General features: G+C 46.1%; 1 protein-coding gene across 2 annotated transcripts in view; it reads left to right on the plus strand.

The window, feature by feature from the left end:
- The first annotated feature begins 5,686 nt into the window (after positions 1–5,686).
- The window catches only part of LOC137380147 (protein shisa-5-like), a 92,295-nt gene continuing 77,504 nt past the window's right edge, over positions 5,687–20,477 (plus strand). For both annotated transcript variants that reach the window (XM_068051859.1, XM_068051860.1), the window contains exon 1: positions 5,687–5,988. In XM_068051859.1, the coding sequence (XP_067907960.1) occupies positions 5,925–5,988 (64 nt within the window). In that variant the 5' untranslated portion in view covers positions 5,687–5,924. The remainder of the gene's footprint in view (positions 5,989–20,477) is intronic.

Genomic DNA, 20,477 nt, shown 5'->3' on the forward strand with positions numbered 1-20,477 from the left:
CAGCTTCCGAGAGGATCCCACAGAAACAACAGACTTTTACACCTTGAACTCTTAATATCTCTTACTCTTTCCCTTCTATCTATCGTCTGTTGTGTGTGCATGTGAGAGTGAATGTGTGTGTGGGTGGTGTTGTAATGAATATTGGATGGGGAGCATATTAGTTCAGCAAGTTCTCCGAAACACATTTCAGAAATTTCTCCCTATCCTTTCCCTTTACTCTAAAATTATCTCAATCAATATTTGGGTAACTGAAGTCCCCCAATATTACCACTCTATAGTTCTTGCATATCTCTGTGAGTTCCCTTTTTCCCTTCCCTATCTTTTCGGAACACATTTTATCCTAGGATATTAAGCACCCAGTCCTCACCAATTTCAAGCCACGTTTCCGTTATTGCCACTACATCATATTTCCACACAGCCATTTGTGCTTGTAGCTTAACAAACTTATTCATTACACTTTGCGCATCTACATCTTCTTGGTCTTCTTCTTCTTTGGCCTCCTTGTCTCGAGAGACAATGGGTAAGCACCTAGAGGTGGTCAGTGGTTTGTGAAGCAGCGCCTGGAGTGGCTATAAAGGCCAATTCTAGAGTGACAGACTCTTCCACAGGTGCTGCAGATAAAATTGGTTGTCGGGACTGTTACGCAGTTGGCTCTCCCCTTACGCTTCTGTCTTTTTTCCTGCCAACTGCTAAGTCTCTTCGACTCGCCACACTTTAGCCCCGCCTTAATGGCTGTCCGCCAGCTCTGGCGATCACTGGCAACTGACTCCCACGACTTGTGATCAATGTCACAGGATTTCATGTCGTGTTTGCAGACGTCTTTAAAGCGGAGACATGGTGGGTCTGATACCAGTGACGAGCTCGCTGTACAATGTGTCCTTGGGATCCTGCCATTTTCCATGCGGCTCACATGGCCAAGACATCTCAAGCATCGCTGGCTCAGTAGGGTTTATATGCTGGGGATGTTGGCTGCCTCGAGGACTTCTGTGTTGGAGATACGGTCCTGCCACCTGATGCCAAGGATTCTCCAGTGGCAGCAAAGATGGAATGAATTGAGATGTCATTCTTGGCTGACATACGTTGACCAGGCCTCGCTGCCGTAGAGCAAGGTACTGAGGACACAGGTTTGATATACTCGTACTTTTGTGTTCCGTGTCAGTGCGCCATTTTCCCACACTCTCTTGGCCAGTCTGGACATAGCAGTGGAAGCCTTTCCCATGCGCTTGTTGATTTCTGCACCGAGAGACAGGTTACTGGTGATAGTTGAGCCTAGGTAGGTGAACTCTTGAACCACTTCCAGAGCGTGGTCGCCGATTTTGATGGATGGAGCATTTCTGACATCCTGTCCCATGATGTTCGTTTTCTTGAGGCTGATGGTTCGGCCAAATTCATTGCAGGCAGCCGCAAACCTGTCGATGAGTCTCTGCAGACACTCTTCAGTGTGAGATGTTAATGCAGCATCGTCAGCAAAGAGGAGTTCCCTGATGAGGACTTTCCGTACTTTGGTCTTCGCTCTTAGATGGGCAAGGTTGAACAACCTGCCACCTGATCTTGTGTGGAAGAAAATTCCTTCTTCTGAAGACTTGAATGCATGTGGGAGCAGCAGGGAGAAGAAGATCCCAAACAGTGTAGGTGCGAGAACACAGCCCTGTTTCATGCCACTCAGGATAGGAAAGGGGTCTGATGAGGTGCCACTATGCTGAATTGTGCCTTTCATATTGTCATGGGATGAGGTGATGATACTTAGTAGCTTTGGTGGACATCCGATCTTTGCTAGTAGTCTGAAGAGACCACGTCTGCCGACGAGGTCAAAGGCTTTGGTGAGATCAATGAAAGCAACGTAGAGGGGCATCTGTTGTTCGCGGCATTTCTCCTGTAGCTGGTGAAGGGAGAACAGCATGTCAATGTTGGATCTCTCTGCTCGAAAGCCACACTGTGCCTTAGGGTAGTACGCTCAGCCAGCTTCTGGAACCTGTTTAAAGCGACTCGAGCGAAGACTTTCCCCACTATGCTGAGCAGGGAGATTCCACAGTAGTTGTTGCAGTCACCGCGGTCACCCTTGTTCTTATAGAGGGCGATGATATTGGCATCGCGCATATCCTGTGGTACTGCTCCCTCGTCCCAGCACAGGCAAAGCAGTTCGTACAGTGCTGAAGGTATAGCAGGCTTGGCACTCTTGATTATTTCAGGGGTAATGCCGTCCTTCCCAGGTGCCTTTCCGCTGGCTAGAGAATCAATGGCATCACTGAGTTCCGATTTTGTTGGCTGTACGTCCAGCTCATCAATGACTGGCAGAGACTGGGCTGCATTGAGGGCGGTCTCAGTGACAACATTTTCCCTGGAGTACAGTCCTAGGTAATGCTCCACCCAGTGGTCCATTTGCTGGTCAGTGATTGTGTCCCCTGATTTAGATTTGAGGGGGGGTGATTTTCTTGATGGTTGGCCCAAAAGCTCTCTTAATGCCATCATACATTCCTCTGATGTTTCTGATGTCGAAGGCCAGCTGAATATGACTGCATATGTGTTGCCAGTAGTCATTTGCACAGCGCCTGGCTGTTCTTTGTGCAGCACTTCTGGCTGCTTTAAGTTCTGCGGATGTTAACTCGCTGGGGGCTTTCTTGTACTTCAACAGTGCAATGCGCTTAGTGGCTATGACAGGTTCCAGCTCTTCAATGTGAGATTGAAACGAGTCTTCATTCTGCTTCACACGTTTGCCATAGGTGGTCATAGCTGAGTCATAGATGGCGTCTCTGATGTGGGCCCACTTGGTCTCTGCATCCCCTGTAGGAGTGTTTTGAAGGGCTTTTCCAAGTGAATTTAGAAACTTATGTAACAGCTATGGATAAGAAATTCTGCGAGTGTTGATGCGAGTGGCCCTTCTGCTTGGAGTGATGCAGCTTCTTTGGTATGAGTCTAACCTTGCTGCACACCAGGGAGTGGTCGGTGTCGCAGTCCGCACTGTGGAAGCTGCGCGTGAATTGAACGCTGTTTAAAGAGGCTCGCCTTGTGACGATGAGGTCTGGCTGCTGCCAACGATGTGATCTTGGGTGCCTCCAATAAACCTGGTGACAGGGTTCAGTATGAAAGAATGAGTTGGTGATGCAGAGGTTATGATAGGTACACAACTCAAGCAGTCTCTGTCCATTCTCATTCATCCTTCCAATGCCATTGCGCCCAAGCCAGGAGGGCCATGAGTCATGGTCGGCCCCAACCCTGGGAATTAAGGTCCCAGCAGGAACAGATATTCAGTATTGGGGATGCTACTAATGATATTATGGAGTTCCTCGTAGAACTGGTCTTTAGCTTCAGCTGGGGAGCAGAATGTTGGAGCATAGATGCTGAGTAGGTGTACTGGACCAGAGGCGGTGAACAGTATGCGTTCCGAGCCATTTGAAGGTGGTTCTATCATGCTGAGCAAAGAGTTTCTGATGGCGAAGCCCACTCCATGCTGTCTTGGTTCTTCGGGATCCCTACCCTGCCAGAAGAAGGTGTAGTCTTGCTCTCTTAGAGATCCGCTCGCAGGGAGGTGTGTCTCCTGAAGTGCTGCAATGTCCACATTGAGTCTACTGAGCTTGTTGTTAATGATGGCGGTCTTCCGAGAATCATTGATTTGTGTAAGGTCTTCCAACAGGCCAGGACACATAGTTCTGACATTCCAGCTTGCAAAACGAAGGGCTGGTACCTTCTTTCCTTTTTTGGTCGTGCTGTTTGGTGCGGTGTTACAGTCCACTTGTCGGGCAATGACCCTGAGCTCCAAGCACCCATTGAAACAGGTGGACTGAGGCGGGGCAGAACCTTACTGACCAGGGGCTGCCCGGTTTGAGGCGGGCAGTAGCTGTCCAGTGAGATGCGATGACCTCTCCCACTGACAAAGGCAACCTGTGACGCCCAATCTCTACGTCAATTCAGTTGGACGTATAACCCGTAACTGCTGCCTTCCGTGTTGTTTTGGTCGCTGTGAGGCGACTATGGAGTGACCTCTCCATGGCGCATGCCTGGGCGGATGTATGGAGGTTGTGAGTTGCCCAAGCGTCAAGACCCCCGTCTCGGCCTTCCTGGTGGGGTCCAAAGGAGTGCAGAGCATAACGTTTGGCACCGGTATGGCTGCAGGAACTGCCAGAAACATGCCAAAGGTGACACATGACCGCCTTCGGGGTTCCGCTCCGGATTTTCTGTTAGGGTTTACTCCCTTAGCCTTGGTCTCTCCCGACACGCCCACAAGGCAGAGGGGTTGTTAGGGCCCCTGCTCAGGGATAGGTGGATGCCTGTGGGAGGAGGTGGGGGGAAGGGGGTGTGTGGGGGGAAGGGGCTGTGGGGGGGAGGGGGTGCGAGGTGGAGGGAAGGGGATGCGAGGGGGAGCTGGGAAGGGGGCTGCAGGGGGGTAGGGAGGGGATGCAGGGGAAGGGGGTGCGAGGGGAAGATGTTGCGAGGGGGGAGCTGGGAAGGAGGTGCGAGTGGGGAGTTCGGGGGAGGGGGTGGGAGGAGGGGGGCAGGTAATGAAACATTTCATCAGCTTCCACGATCGCTGCCAAGAAAGCTCACCGCGTCCTCCGGGAGCTGGGCGACAGCTTCGAGCGCCAGTACCAGCAGGAATTCGCCGACATTGCGCTGCAGATGTGCTTTGAACCGGACCGCATCTACATACATGCATTGTAAACCTGTCTTTGTATTCCTCATAGTCCTTCTTAGTCTGCTCCTATCTAATATGGTACTACTTCCTTTTCTAGTGTTATCCAACACTCTCACTCCTTTATGCACCTTATTCCTCTTTTTTACTTCTATATGGTGGTTCCCACCCACCTGCCAATTTAGTTTAAACACTCCCAACCACACTAGCGAACCTCCCTGCAAGGACATTGGTCTCAGTCCTGTTGAGGTGCAACCGTCACTTTTGAATAGGTGCCGCCTCCCCCAGAACTGGTCTCTATGCCCCAAGAATCTGAAGCCCTCCCTCCTGCGCCATACCTCAAGCCACGCATTGATCCTCCTTATCTTCCTATTTCCACTATTGCTAGCACGTGGCACTGAAAGTAATCCAGAGATTACAATCTTCGAGGCTCTTTTTTTAACCTTCCTCCGAGCTTCTGAAAATCTGACTAAGACCTCAATACCTGTCCTCTCTACGTTGTTGGTAGCGACGTGTACCATAGCTTCTGACTCACTCCCTTCTCCCTGCAGAATATTATGCACCCCCTCTGTGATGTCCTTTATGCTGGCAGCAGGGAGGCAACATACCATGTGGGACTCACAATGATGGTTACAGAAATGCCTGTCTGTGTGCCCTCCTGTGTGGTACTGACCTTAGACAAACTCTTGACAACTTTGAATTTAAAATGCCTATTAGAATCATAGAAACCCACCGCTCAGATGAAGCTTTTGCTTACCTCTCCCAATATCACATTCCATTGCTCGCCATCCATCTGTTGTCTGATTCGGTCTCTGAGAAGCCCCTTGGGATGTTTCTTTTTACATTAAAGACACAATATGTGTCTTTATACTTGCAATACTGCAAGTTGTGTTGCAGTTTAGAATAGACCTTCAACCCTTTTGCAGAGTCAAGATGTGATGTGATCTGTTTTATGGTGTTCTACGTCTTGGGTATCTACTTATTTGTCAAATCAAATTGTAATTTTCATCTGTGAGCTCTGGGAGGCACTGTCTGAACTTTGGAGATGTTTATGGAGAATGCCTTCAGAGATGACTCACTGCGGGGTTCTGCTCATAACTGGAAGAGTTAGTTAGCCGACGCCTATGGTCTCTGAAGATCTGTGGTTTGCGCAGCTTTCTTGTAGTCTATTAGGCAGACAGTAGAGGGGTTCGTGAGCCCTTGAGTAGTAACTTGACTGGGGGCACTGTCTGGTCGGGTTTCGGGTGCGTGCCCTTTAGGAGTTGGAATTGAGAAGTTAAAGGGGTGATCTCACTAAATGGCGTCTACATGCTTGTTCACAGCCAGCGTCCTGTGGTGTTCAGTGATATTTTTACCTCTCGGTGAGTTCTAAAAGTCTAAATCATCCGTTTAGAATTAATAATGTTCCACGTCGACTTGAAAGCTGCTGTTCTCAAGAGGCGGAGTTATGTTCAAGTCTATTTTGTTAAGATGTTGTTTAACTCTCTCTTTCTAGTTAAATATTTCACTCACTACCGCCTTTTAACCTTATCACTTTCCCCGCCGAGCTTTTCTGAATCCAAGTTATAAGTTAGAAAATATATTTTAAAGATAAGTTGGCTCCCAAAACAGCTCAACGATATATACATGCGCGGCTGAGCCATGCTGACCGGGAACGTACTGGGTCCGATTCACCCTCCCTGCCCGTGCTCAGTTGGATAAATCCTCAGCAGGCTGAGGATGGTCGCTTGCTGGTTTTTTTTTTTGGGGGGGGGGGGGGGGGTGAAATCTGCCAGAATTTCTACCCTTTGATCCAGCATTGGGATTAACTGTAATGGCCCATGTGGTCAAATAGCCTACATATGTCAAGGATTGGACGAGGTTCTGAAGTATGACAGCTGCCTCTGGACCTGTAGGAAATGAAAACATTTGCAGGAAACATATCCTTTTTCTTCCTATGGCTTACTGCAATAAAAGGGGTAAAATCTCCTCAGATTGTTTTGCCCGTATAGTAATTTGGCTATCCTGGGCAGCAAGCAAGGAATGCCTTTTGCCAAGGTTCCAAGTTAAACAGCTGCATGTTTGCTACCAAATGGATGTGGCTACACTAATGTGAGCCATGCTTTGGTATAACACATGGTTGTCCAACCTTTTCAGGCGGAGGGCCGCATTATGATTTTTGCTCGGCCTGAGGGGGCCTGTGAGCAAATTTCGAAAGATAACAGTATTCAAAATTTATCTTCCACTATAAAAACAACAACAAATGTGCATTTTTGTGAAGAAGCTTTAAATGAGAAGACTAATTTATTCACTTACTTTCTCATCATTATATTGAAAACTGATTTAGTGACATAACTGGCATTGTTTCTGCTTGCAAAGGAGTCAATCTCTGCCCGCATACTTGCTGTCGTGATAGAGTATTTTGGATAGATGTCCATCTGTCAGGAGTGATCTTGATCTCTCTGTCTCTCTCTCTCCCTGTGTTCCCCCCTCCCTGTGTTGTTTCCCTCGTCTTTGTCATCCTCGCTCCCTCTGTCCCCCCCCCTCTCTGTTTCCCCCCTCCTCTCTTTTTTCCCCTCTCTCCCTCTGTTCCGCCCGCCCCCGACAGTTGCACTGAGCGGGAGCGCTCAGCACAACAGCTTTGTGGTTGGTCAGTTTGTTTAAAAACATGGTGCTGTGTTTCACAGCTGGCAGGTCTGAAGCAGGAATCTCCTTCCCAACTTTGACACATTCGGGGTTTCCCGACGGGCTTTTAAAAAAAGTTATCGTAATGACTAAGTTGGGTGGGTATCTTGTATGAGTAGTAAGACTGACTTTTTGCCTCTGGAGTTTGAGATTAAATGTATCTGTAATCATAATACCTTTTTTCTCCGCTCGCTGCAAGATTCTACATGAAATGAACCTTAGTGACTACGCCTTTAGCGGGTATGAGTTTACAGCTTAAAACGACCCAAAGTACAAACAGAAAGTGCTGAAAATATTCAGCAGGGCAGGCAGCATCTGTGGAGAGAGTTAACTTTTCAAGTCTTTGACCTTTCATAAGAACTGGCTTCAGCTGCCTAGGCCCTTAGCTCAGGAATTCTCACCCGAAGGGCTGGATTTTCAAAGGGCCGCAGGGTCAGGACTTGGTCCAGGCATGATTTCAAAATCCCAGTCCCAGAGGTTGTCTCAGGATCCTGATGCCTCCGGGACAGTTTGTAATTTTCAAAGGGCCGGTGGGAGAGGGGGAATGGGAAACCCGCTCACTGCCAATTAACAGTCCCTTAAGCTCTTTAAGGAGCTTGTTCAGGAGACTATCCGGTGCAGAATGGAATTTTTAAACTTTATTTTGGCATACCAGAACAGTCTGCTGCATGTTAGTGTACAGCTGTCAAGGTTTGCTGGGGGGGGCCAGATAAAATTTATTAGTCTTTGTCTTAAAACTGCTTTTCAATGGATCTTTTTGCACCAGTGCTCGTGCTGAATCTTCATTTTTCCTGCAGGGCCCCTTTCATCCTTGTCAACACTGCCGGCCCTGTAAGGAGTTGCCTGCTCTCTTTGGCAAGGTCACGGCAGCCCCCAACATGGCTGCCACCTTCCTTTGCTGCTGGCGCCAGGCAGGCAGCTCCTGCCTCTTGGAGACGCTCGGTACCACTAGTTGGGTGCCAGGCTTGCCTCCTGCTCAATTAGTGCATTTACATTTAAAAATAGTGTCACGAGAGTGATGCAGCAGAGGCGCAGGGTTGGGTTCCAGAATTCATCCAGGCGTTGGCTTTCCGACCCCGATTTAAATCCAGCCCCATATCCCCCCACTTCTCTACTGCTCCTTCCTTGTTTAAGGTGCTCATTAACAACTACCTCTTTGACCAATATTTTGGTCATCTGTCCTAATATTTCCTTATATGGCTTAGTGTCAGATGTTGGCCAATAACCCTGCTGTGAAGCACATTGGGATATTTTGCTATATTAAAGGTGATATATAAATGCAGGGTGTTGTTGCTTTTGTGGACCCTGGGTGACAAGTTGGGAAATCGAATTTTACTTCCCAGTGTTGGATCCCTCAACTTGATCGGACAACATTTACCTATAAATTTCAGGATATTTTCCTGAATTATTCCTGTAAATTGCTGAGAACACACCCTATCAAAATTTGGAAACATTTTGTTCTATTGAATTTATCTGTTAACACGTCTTGCTTTTTATAGTGCCTTTAACATAGTAACACATCCTGAAGCACTTTACAGGTCCAATTATTGCACAAAATTTGACATTGAGCCCCATAAGGAGATATTGGGAGAGATGACCAAAAGCTTGGTCAAAGAGGTAGGTTTAAATGAACAACTTACTGGAGGGGAGAGAGAGACGGAGAAGTTTATGGATGCAATTCCGGAGCTTAGGGCCTAAGCAACTTGAGGAATGGCTGCCAATGGTGGAATGAAAAAACTAGCAATGCTCAAGAGGCCAGAGTTGGAGGACTGCAGAGATCTCAGGGTTGTAGGTCTGGAGGAGATGGTAAGGGGTGAGGCCATGGAGGGATTTGAAAACAAGGATGAGAATTTTAAAATAGAGGTGTTGCCGGACCGGGGCAGTGTAGGTCAGCGAGCACATGAAATAAGAATTGAATCAGTTGAAGCTGGGCAAAATCATTACTTGTTTACTGGTGGAGTATGAATGCCCTAAATCCAAGATCTTGGTCAACTTCTTGCACGTGTTCTTGGAGAAATTAATTTTGCCAGCCTTTCGGGGCAGGTGGGGGTGGGTGTGTGCACGAGCAACATGAAAGATGAGGAAATCGGCCATCAGGGACTCAATTTTTCTGATTTATCATAGTGGGACTCTTACAGTTGATGGGCTGAATTTTAACATTCTGACCTGCTCGCTGCGAGAGAGCCCAGCAGCACATAGGGAACCCAGAAGTTGCAGCACGTTTGCCAGTAGCTTTTTAATGCAGCCACTTTATTTGCATCTGACTTCTGGGTTTCCTGACTAATTAGAGTGAGCAGGCGTAACAGTGACGATCCACAGCAGTATATTACAGGGAGGCGGCCCAGTAAAAGCTGGCAGCCTCCATGTGGGGTGGGGGGGGGGGGGGTCTCCATTGTCCCATCTTTTGCATTTTGGCCTGCCACCTGTCCAATGGCCTTCTGCCTTATGAAGAATGGTAGGACAAGTTAAAGACAGGTAATGGGTGTCTATGCAAGTGAGGGATTTTTGATCAGGGTCTGCTTTGTGCTGGGGACTAGGGGTGCCCACTAGGTTCTGAATTTGTGTGTCCTATGGCTGCACTGCCTCAATTTAAAGTGAAGCATGCCTAAATCAGCTTGACTCGGGCATGCCTGGCAGCTATGTCTGCAGCTGCTGATGCCCTCTTCCTCCTGTTGTTTCTCCGAAGAGGCGGAACACTCAGCAACTTCCTCCTCTTAGTGCAGCAGCGAGGACTCGAGCGCCATGTTGTGCAAGACACAGTAGACCATTATCATTCTGGATACCCTGGCTGGTGCATACTGAAGGGCACTCCTCAATCAGTCCAGGCCCCTGAATCACATCTTCAGCATCTCGATGGCTTGCTCTTAACTCTGGTGGTCAGGTGGCATATCTGTTGTACCTTTTCTGGGTGTCCATGATAGGGCTTCTCATGGGTGTCATCAGCCACATCTTCAGAGAGCCTTTGTCTCCAAGGAGCAATTCACTAGTTCAGCTTTGAGGTGTGATTATCTCGGGGAGGTTTGACTGGCGCAGGATGAATATGTCATGGCAGCTCCCTGGGAATCTTGCACTGACAACATGATGATCTTTTGGTGGATGCAGATGAGCTGATTATTGATGGAGTGGAATCCCTTTTGGTTGATGAAGACTCCAGGGTAATCTGAGGGCACCTTGTTTGCCACATGTTTGCAGTTGATGACTGCCAGGACCTGTGAAAATCCAGCCAGAGGAGCAAATTCGAGCACCTATTCATTGTGACCCAGATGAGGGTTTCTTATAGTTTATATTTTAATTATGATTTTAATTAAATTATAGCTTTTTAAAAACTCAACAGAAAAACTGGTAGCAGTACAAAACATAAACTGGTACTGAAATCTCTTATAGATGTCCACGTTTGAAAAAATTCCAAACTTTAGTTTGGTGGATCCCCCAAATTATTCTAGAAATAGAATTCAGCATGGCTGCATATCTGGCAGATGGCTTTATTAGAGGCAAGCACAGGTTAGAACAGCAGTAACTTCCATGATTTGGAGCATCAGGAGAAGGGAATTTGACATACATCGTAAGAAGAGGTAACCCCCCAGCCTGTCCTTTAGTGATTTGCTAAAGGAAGTAGTTTTATGACTTTAAGATAACTTTTGGACAAGGTCTGCATGGAGTTTTCTTAACATTTGTGATTGGCATATGATCAGTTTTTTTCAATTTTGGGTTTTGAATCAACACTGTGATTTTGCAGCTTGTGAAGTGCCGGAAGGGGTCAGTGAAAAGTTACTTCCTGCATTTCAGAAGCCACAAAATAGCTTGACAAATACCCTGCAATTGAATTTGGGTGGGGAAGTATAGCCTGTTATTAAGACTTATCCTGGCACCACCCTTACTACCAGATGCTCAATTACATCCTTTTTTAACTTGCTATTAGTTTTTCCTCCCTTCCTCTAGGTATTGACTCCACATGGGAGTAACAGAAAGGGGAAAAGGTAACTCTTAACAGACTCGAGTGTGTTACTGTTTTATCCCCCAGTTCCTGTGGCAGTTCATATCCTATGCAATGCTGCAAATGACTGGCTAAATAAACCTACCGTAGTCTTAATTTTTACAGTTCTCTTTAACTTGGTTTTAATCAAGCTGCATAATTTAAAGCAGGAGTTTGTAATATTTACTTGTCCCTTGGTGTGTGATTTATTGTTAAAAATCATGGGATTGCAAGTAATATTCAAAGTATACATGGGGTTTTATTATAACAGAACTGGAACATATATACATAATAATAGCTACACGAGCTAGGCTTTAACATATCTTACTATACCGGGCTCCACCCACAACAAACTGGTCATGTGTGACTTGACATCACTTCCTCTGATGATGTTCACTTACAGTCCTTAAGTGGTCCGCCCTTAAGGTCATCCCACATCAGCAGTTGTGATCAGTGCAATGACATTGTTGCAGAGTTCACCGTTTTCTAAATAATGTGGTGTTCTGCAGAGTTTCCTGTGGGGTAAGTCTCTTGACCCACTTTGATTAGCCTGGCTCTGAACTCAATAAACACGAATAATCCCCAACTTATATTGCAGAACCACCTGATGTAGCAGTTGTACTTGGAGTACGGGATTAGTTTTGCTCTTAATATTCTTCTATTTACTCCAGTTTTCTCTCTGTGTTCCACCAACAGTGGGATGGCCTCAGAGGGAGCCTCCCTCCCATCCCCCACCCCCGCTCCCCTGTCCATCAACAGTTAATTTTGATCTTGCATGCATTATTCACCAGCACCCTAAACGGCAATGAAAACAAGTAAAAACTTAGTAACAAGTATTTTATTTGCAAGAAAAGATGAAATATAAGTAACAGAAACTGCAAAGAGGAGATTTTTTATGTTTAAGGAGTCTGCCAATACTGGACATGTGGTACCCCTGCTGACAGAGGTAGTCCTCAATATTGCGAACCTGATCCTGGCAAAATGTATTTTAGTGACTTGTTAGAGCTAATCATAGGGTTCCAGATTCCTTCTCTTTAAGCTATGGAAATCTTGTGTCTCTGGTTAGCGCAGCAGCATGTGGTGGAAGTTGCAGCTACAGTTGTGTTTAAACATGTCTCCCCTGGGGTCCTTTTTGACAATGCAAGGCACCTTAACTCTGCTTGCTCGGAGGAAGGGAGCAGGAGTAGCAGGAGGTGGAATTAATGCTTGGAAAATTGGAAGAAAGCAAATCAATTCCAATCAAAGTTAAGACAACACTATATATGTCAGAAGGCGTAAGTTCCCATTGGGCAGGTGTTTCCAGTGCAAGGATTTTTCTGTGTTTTGGTCATTTTTCCATTTCTAGAAATACTGTGGCTGCACTGACCCAGTCACCTAATAGCCAATGAGATCTAGGACTAACTTTTTATCAGAGGTCTCACAAATTGTTTTTGTAATAACCACTATTCCTCTGGACAGTTAACTGTGTCGAGATGGTGATGTTAGTCTGGCACATGTACCGAACTAGCCAACCATTAGTTCCTGGACCCTCTCTGGGCCATGATGTGTAATTATATCATGAGTTTGAGACTCTCTGCACATGTATAAATAACCAGACTGTCTGAGTATTTGGTGTCCTATTTGACTCAGAGATGAACTTCCAGCCGCATATCTGCACCATCACTAAGACTGCTTATTGTTACCTCTGTCATGTCGCTCGACATCATCTTTGCCTCAACTGATAGGCTGCTGAAACCCTCATTCATGCCTTTGTTACCCCTAGCCTTGAATATTCCAGTGTACTCTTGACTACCTTCCCACATTCCCTCGGTTAACTTGAGGTCATCCAAAACTCTGATGCACCTGACTAACTCTCATCAAGTCCCATTCCCCATGTGTTCGCTGACCTACATTGACTCCCGGTTAAGCAATGCTTCGATTTTAAGACTCGCATCCTTGTTTTCAAATCCTTCCATGGCCTTGCTGCTCCCTAACTCTGTAATCTCCTCCAGCCCCACACTCCTCCGTGCTCAAATAATTCTGACCTCTTCAGCATCCTGATTTTTAATCGCTCCACCATTGGTGTCTCTGTTTACAGCTGCCTAGGCCCTAAGCTCTGGAATTCCCTCCCTAAATCTCTTTGCATCTTTACCCCTCTTTCCTCCTTTAAGATGCTCCTTAAACCTACCTCTTTAACCAAGCTTTTGGTCATAGAGTCATAGAGAGATACTGCACTAAAACAGGTCCTTCGGCCCACCGGTCATCTGTCCTAATATCTCCTTATGTGGCACGGTGTCTAATTTTGTTTTATAATGCTCCTGTGAAGCTCCTTCGGACATTTTACTCTGTTAAAAATGTTGTAGAAATGCAAGTTGTTGGTGGTGGTGGTACTCTTTGTACCCACTAAGTCTCCAATAGGCCTACAAGGGACCAGCAACAAAGTTAACTATGGATGCAGCAGAGTGGCGTATGAAGGGATCATTGTCCCATAACCAGAGCGGCAATGTAAAAGTCTGTAAATTCAGCCTGAGACAAGTGTTATTGATGAGTCCTTTACTCTCTATCTCATCAAATACAAAATGATGGCGATTATCTATGGCTTTTGGGAAGTAATTTAATAATATTACCCAGTTGAAAGTAAGGATCAATTTGGAAGGGCCTGTAATAGAGAAGGGGCTTGAAATTCCTGATGACGTGCCAAAAGTGTGGAAATCTGTAGAATACACAAAGTGTAGCTGTCCTTGAGCATATTGGAACCAGAGTAGATTTCAACATGTTTGCATCTGCTTAATGCTAGTCCTCTGGGACATGCTGGAGGTGGGGGATGGTGGTGGTCGAATGCATAGCAGGGAAGAGGAAAAGGATTGGATTAAAAAAAGATAAATTGGAGCTGTAAAGGATATTAATTAAAGTATGGTTGTATATATTAACTCTGAAACTTTCAAAAAGCCCAGGCATTTTTAAATTATCAAAACATTGCTTTCAAAATAAGATTGTGACTGCCACCGGGCAGGTCAAATCTTGTAAGAATTCCACATGCTGTCTGTTTAAAATTGTCACGATATTTCTAATCATGACATTGCACAACAAGCGCTATGCCTGAACATGTGGTTATCCTGCGGTTAAGGAGCTTTGCATGCCTGATCTATTGAAATGAATTTTGTCTCTGTGAGGAGTTAGGTTGCATCTTGCTCTAGAAACATTACAGTTTCTGCATTCGTTTGGTATGTTCTTGGATGGCTCGCTGGCTTGTTTGAAATGCTCTGTAATCTGTGGGCATTACACAATAACCTTTGCACTGTAAAAAAAAAAAAAATTCCTTTTTTAAATGTTATTTTAAACTGACTTTCTCACCCTCCCATACTCCCACATTAGCATGGGACATTTGCTTTGAATTCTAAAAACAGACTAGGTATCCATATTGAATACTGGTGTGCTATCTGGTATTGAATTTGATTCTAGCCTTTACTGTATTTTTTGCACCTTTTTTTCCCCTCAAGTTTTACTTTTTTTTTTAGAGATATTGTGTGAAATAATTTCACCCAGAACACATAGCTGATTCACTTCAGTATCATTTCAGTTATTTTGATTGACAGCTGTTGCAAAACTAAAAGCTATTGTGAAGCTGGTATCAATATTAAGGGTTGGAACCATTTTACAATGTTCAGTTCAAGTAGCTGCATATTAGGGTATGGTAGTGTAGTGGTTATGCCACTGGACTGCTAAACCAGAGAATTAGAGTTCAAATCCTGTCATGGCAGCTTGAAGATTTGAATTAAGTTTTTAATAAAATCTTGAAATTTAGTTCATAAAAGAAAAAGCTGGTATCACTAAAAGTGTCAATGAAGTTGTCAGATTATTGTAAAAACCATCTTGTTCACTAATGTCCTTTCAGAAAGGAACCCTGTTGTCCTTACTTGGTCTGGCTTATATGATACCCCAATCCTGCACCAACATGGTTGTCTGTTAACTGCCCTTTGAAGTTCTGAACAAGCCATTCAGTTGTAATAAATGATGACCTTGCCAGCGATGCCACATCCCAAGAATGAATTTTTTTTTAAAGTGTTGGCAATGGAATTCATGGCTACTGTATAACTTGGGTGTTTAAAAGCGTAAAATCTGATGCAGCATTAGCTTGGTTCAGTTGGTAACACTTCCACTCTTCATCACCTGGGCGTTGGTTCAAGTCGTACTCTAGGATTTGAGCACATATTCGAAGGAGGCACTCTGGTACAGTACTGAGTACTGCATTGTCAGTGGTGATGTCTAAAGCCTGGCTCGGGTATAAAATTAAACCCGACCCAGGCCTGACCCGACAACAGCCAACCTGAACCTGACCCAGGTCCTTTAATTTTTTTAAATGCCCGACCCGACCTGAACCCGAATGCTGGACGCAGAATACAGACCCAACCCGAACCCAACACGTAGTCGGGTTTGAGACGGGTAGCCAGGCTTTAACTCATGGTCCCGCTCCCCATTAATGACGCCCCCCCCCCCCCCCCCCACTCTCTCCCTCCCAGCTCTGAGACACATTGAGACCAGGAGCAGGCCTGACACAATACATGGTCCCGCTCCCTATTACAGACCCTGCGGGTGTGAGACACTGACAGTACCTGCAGCGCCTTTTCCATCCGGAGACAGGGAAGAAACTGCTGCTGCTGCTCAGCTGGAGCCGCAGGAATGGGGCATGGCCTGTATCTGCACCTGGGCCCATGGTGTGGGGAGGGGGTGTCGGTCTGAGGTAAAGCCTGGCTCGGGTATAAAATTATAACCTGACCCAGGCCCAACCCGACAACAGCCAACCCGAACCTGACCCGGGCCCGAGTCTTTTAATTTTTTTAACTGCCCGACCTGACCCGAACCCGACATGTAGTCAGGTTTGTTTGGGTTCGGGTTGGGTAGCCAGGCTTTAGTGCTGTACTATGGTTGAGGGATAAGAGAAGCCCTCTTCTATTTGTTCTGATGGATGTTAAAGATCTTGTAGGAATCCTCAAACAGGGTCAGCTGTCCTGGCCAATTCTCTCGCAATCAATAATGCCAAAAAGCCAATTAACTGATCTTTCATTTCATTATTTTTTGTGGGATCTTGGCATGCGTAACATGTCTGTATGCATGACAACTTACTCAAACTAGTTAATTACATGTGAAGTATTTTCAGACGTTTAAGAAACATAAGACCTGATCTCGATGTAAGTTTTGTTTTGTACTTTATGTAGGGGTACAGTTATATTCTTACTGATACAGAATTAGTTACAGAACTCCTGATTAATAACATAAACTGACTCCACAATACTGGGTTGTCCCTCATCACTTGAGCTTGACACTGTCAACTGCAATTTCAGTACAGTGTCAAACTAGATTTGAAAAGTTTGCAAGCAGTCGCTTTAACCTGGGTATTTTATAAATGTAATAAGAGTCTTATTTTATTGTTTATAGTGTGGGCACTCCCATCCATGCTATTAAAACATTTAAAATCTATTATCAGAAGTGGTGTTTTCTGAATACATGTAAGCATAATGCATAGGAATCCTGTCCTAGTGGTCAGAGAGTGATTTGTAGCCTGCTATTTAATAGGGGTCTTGCGAGCTGTAAATCACACGGCCTACTTGTTTTGGTCTCAAAGCTACAGCCTAGTCACAGTCATAAGAGTTATGCAGCACAGAAACAGGCTCTTCGGCCCATCGTGTCTGTGCCGGCCATCAAGCACCTAACTATTCTAATCCCATTTTCTAGCACTTGGCCCATAGCCTTGTATGCTGTGGTGTTTCAAGTGCTCATCTAAATATTTCTTAAATGTTGTGAGGGTTCCTGCCTCTACCACCCCTTCAGGCAGTGCGTTCCAGATTCCAACCACCCTCTGGGTGAAATCTTTTTTCCTCAAATCCCCTCTAAACCTCCTGCCCGTTACCTTAAATCTATGCCCCCTGTTTATTGACCCCTCCACTAAGGGAAAAAGTTTCTTCCTGTCTAACCTATCAATGCCCCTCATAATTTTGTATACCTCAATCATGTCCCCCCTCAGCCTTCTCTGCTCTAAGGAAAACAACCCTAGCCTTTTCAGTCTCTCTTCGTAGCTGAAATACTCAAGCCCAGGCAACATCCTGGTGAATCTCCTCTGCACCTTCTCCAATGCAGTCACATCCTTCCTATAGTGTGGTGTCCAGATCTGTACACAGTACTCCAGCTGTGGCCTAACAAGCATTTTATACAGCTCCATCATAACCTCCATGCTCTTATATTCTATGCCTCTGTTGATAAAGGCAAGTATCCCATATGCCTTCCTAACCACCTTGTCTACCTGTGCTGCTGCCTATGGACCTATGGACAAGTACAGCAAGGTCCCTCTGACCTTATGTACTTGCTAGGGTCCTACCATCCATTGTATATTCCCTTGCCCTGTTAGTCCTCCCAAAATGCATCACCTCACAATTCTCAGGATTAAATTCCATTTGCCACTGCTCTGCCCAACTTAACAGCCCATCTATATCGTCCTGTAATTAAGGCTTTCCTCCTCCGTATTTACGACACCACCAAGTTTCGTGTCATCTGCGAACTTACTTATCATACCTCCTATATTCATGTCTAAATCATTAATGTACACTACAAACAGCAAGGGTCCCAACAGCCTAAGAAACCTGGGCAGCAAAATGGGACTTTTTTTTGTCCACTTAAAAATGCTGGGTAGAATTCCCGTGTCTTATAAAAGATTCCCATTTAAAGTAGAATAACAAGAATGATAACTTGTATTTAAATAGTGCCTTTAACTTAAAATGTCTAAGACACTTCACAGGAGCATCATAAAACAAAATATGGCACCAAGCCACATGAGCTATTTTGGCAGAGGACCAAAGGCTTGGTCAAGGAGGTAGGTTTTAAGGAGCATCTTAAAAGAGGAAACCAAGGTGGAGTGGTTTAGGGAGGGATTTCCAGAGCTTAGGGCCCAGGCAGCAGAAGGCACGACCATCAATAGTGGAGCAATTAAGATTGAGAATGCTTGAGGTGAGAATTAGAGCAGCACAGCTATTTCCGAGGGTTGTGGAAGAGCTTACAGAATTAGGGAGGGACAGGGCCACAGAGGAGTTTGAAAACAAGGATGAGTATTTTAAAAACAAAGCTTTCTTAACCGGGAGCCAATGTAGATCAGTGAGCAGAGGGGTGATGGGTGAACAGGACCTGGTTTGAGTTGGAACATGGATAGCAGAGTTTTGCATGACCTCAAGTTTACAGAGAGGAGAACTTTGAAGGCTGGCCAGGAGTGCTTTAGAATAGTAAAGTCTAGAATTATCATCGACATGGGTGAAGGTTTCAGCAGCAGATGAGGGAGGCAGTGGCAGAGTTGGGCGATGTTGTGGAGGTGGATACAGATGTTCTTACTGATGGCGTGGATATGAAAATTTCTGTTCATCCAATACTTAATATCAGACAATCAGTCTGACAGCTTAGAGACAGTGGAGGGGTCAAGAGCGATGGTGGTGAGATAGAGCTGGGTGTCATTGATGTACGTGTAGAAACTGACACTATTGTCAGATGGGGTTGTTGAGGGGCAGTATGTAGATAAGAATTATGAGGAGGCCAAAGCTAGATCCTTGAAGGACAGCAGAAGTAACAGTGCAGGAGTGGGAAGAGAAGCCATTGTAAGTGATTCTCTGGTTTTAAGATTAAGATTAGAGATACAGCACTGAAACAGGCCCTTCGGCCCACCGAGTCTGTGCCGAACATCAACCACCCATTTATACTAATCCTACACTAATCCCATATTCCTACCAAACATCCCCACCTGTCCCTATATTTCCCTACCACCTACCTATACTAGTGGCAATTTATAATGGCCAATTTACCTATCAACCTGCAAGTCTTTTGGCTTGTGGGAGGAAACCGGAGCACCCGGAGAAAACCCACGCAGACACAGGGAGAACTTGCAAACTCCACACAGGCAGTACCTGGAATCGAACCCGGGTCCCTGGAGCTGTGAGGCTGCGGTGTTAACCACTGCGCCACTGTGCGGTTATGATTAGATAGATAAGAATGGAACCAGGTGAGTGAAGCCCCCCTCCCCCCAAAGCTGGACGACAGTGGGGAGGTGTTGGAGGTGGATAGTGTGGTCAACTCCGTCAGAGGCCGTAGGCAGGTCGAGAAGGATGAGGAGGGAAAGTTCACCTTTGTCACAGTGACGTAGGATGTAATTTGTAATTTTAATAAGAGCCGTTTCAGTACTGTGGTGCAGCAGAAACCTGATTGGAGGGATTCAAACATGGAGTTCCAGGAAAGATGGGCGTGTATTTGGGAGGTGACAACACATTCAAGGACTTAGGAAGGAAAGGGAGGTTAAAAATGGGGCAGTAGTTTGAAAAGACGTGATCCCCTGATGAATAAATGCAAATCCTGTTGTGCTGCTGAGCCAATTAGCTTAGCATTTGATTGTTGGTCTCTGCCAAGTCCACTGCTCTTGTCTGTGCTGGAGTAGGGGTGTTACAATGGACCATGGTATCTCTGGGCTAGGGAGCAAGAAACATCAGGCAGGGCTATGTTCCAGTGACCCATACTACGTGTGTGGACATGTAGGTGAGGATAAAATTGGACTTTGCTGTGATTTCCCACCTCTGCTATCTGTCATTGCTCAGCTACACACCTGCATGAAAGAAAGAGTCCCATTTACATAGTGCCTTTCACAACCTCATGATTTCTCAAAATGCTTTTCAACCAATAAAGTACTTTTGAAGTGTAGTCACTGGCTGGAATTTTAGCCCCCCCCCCCCCCTCCCCCCAAAGAGCAGGCTGGTGGCAGGGGGTGAGGGGGTGGGGGAGCGTAAAATGGAGTGGGAGGCTCGGGGGGCCCTTCCCGACCCACTCTTGCCTCCGCTGCCATTTTGCGCAGGGTGGCATCGGCGAGAAATGGCCTGTCCGCCCCAGGCCAATCAAGGCCCTTAAGTGGCCAATTAACGGTCATTTACAAGCCTCCGCCCGCCGCCACAGGGATTTTATGGTTAGCAGGAGGGTGGCCCAGGCCTCAGAAAAGCTGCCTGATAAAAGTAGGCGGCCTTCTGACGGCCTGGGGGGGCCCTCTTGATCGGGCACCCTGTACCCGACGGAGGGTTGCCCCTGATGCCCCAACTGCCGCCCCCCCACTCCCCTTGCCTCGCTAGGGCCTGACCAATCGCCCCCGGTGAGGCCCAAAACGTACCCATTCTCCGGGGCTCCCTGACATCCTCAGTCGGGTTGTAGTCCCAGCAGTGG

Source organism: Heterodontus francisci, chromosome 19, assembly GCF_036365525.1.
Source record: "Heterodontus francisci isolate sHetFra1 chromosome 19, sHetFra1.hap1, whole genome shotgun sequence".
Classification (NCBI taxonomy): Eukaryota; Metazoa; Chordata; class Chondrichthyes; order Heterodontiformes; family Heterodontidae; genus Heterodontus; species Heterodontus francisci.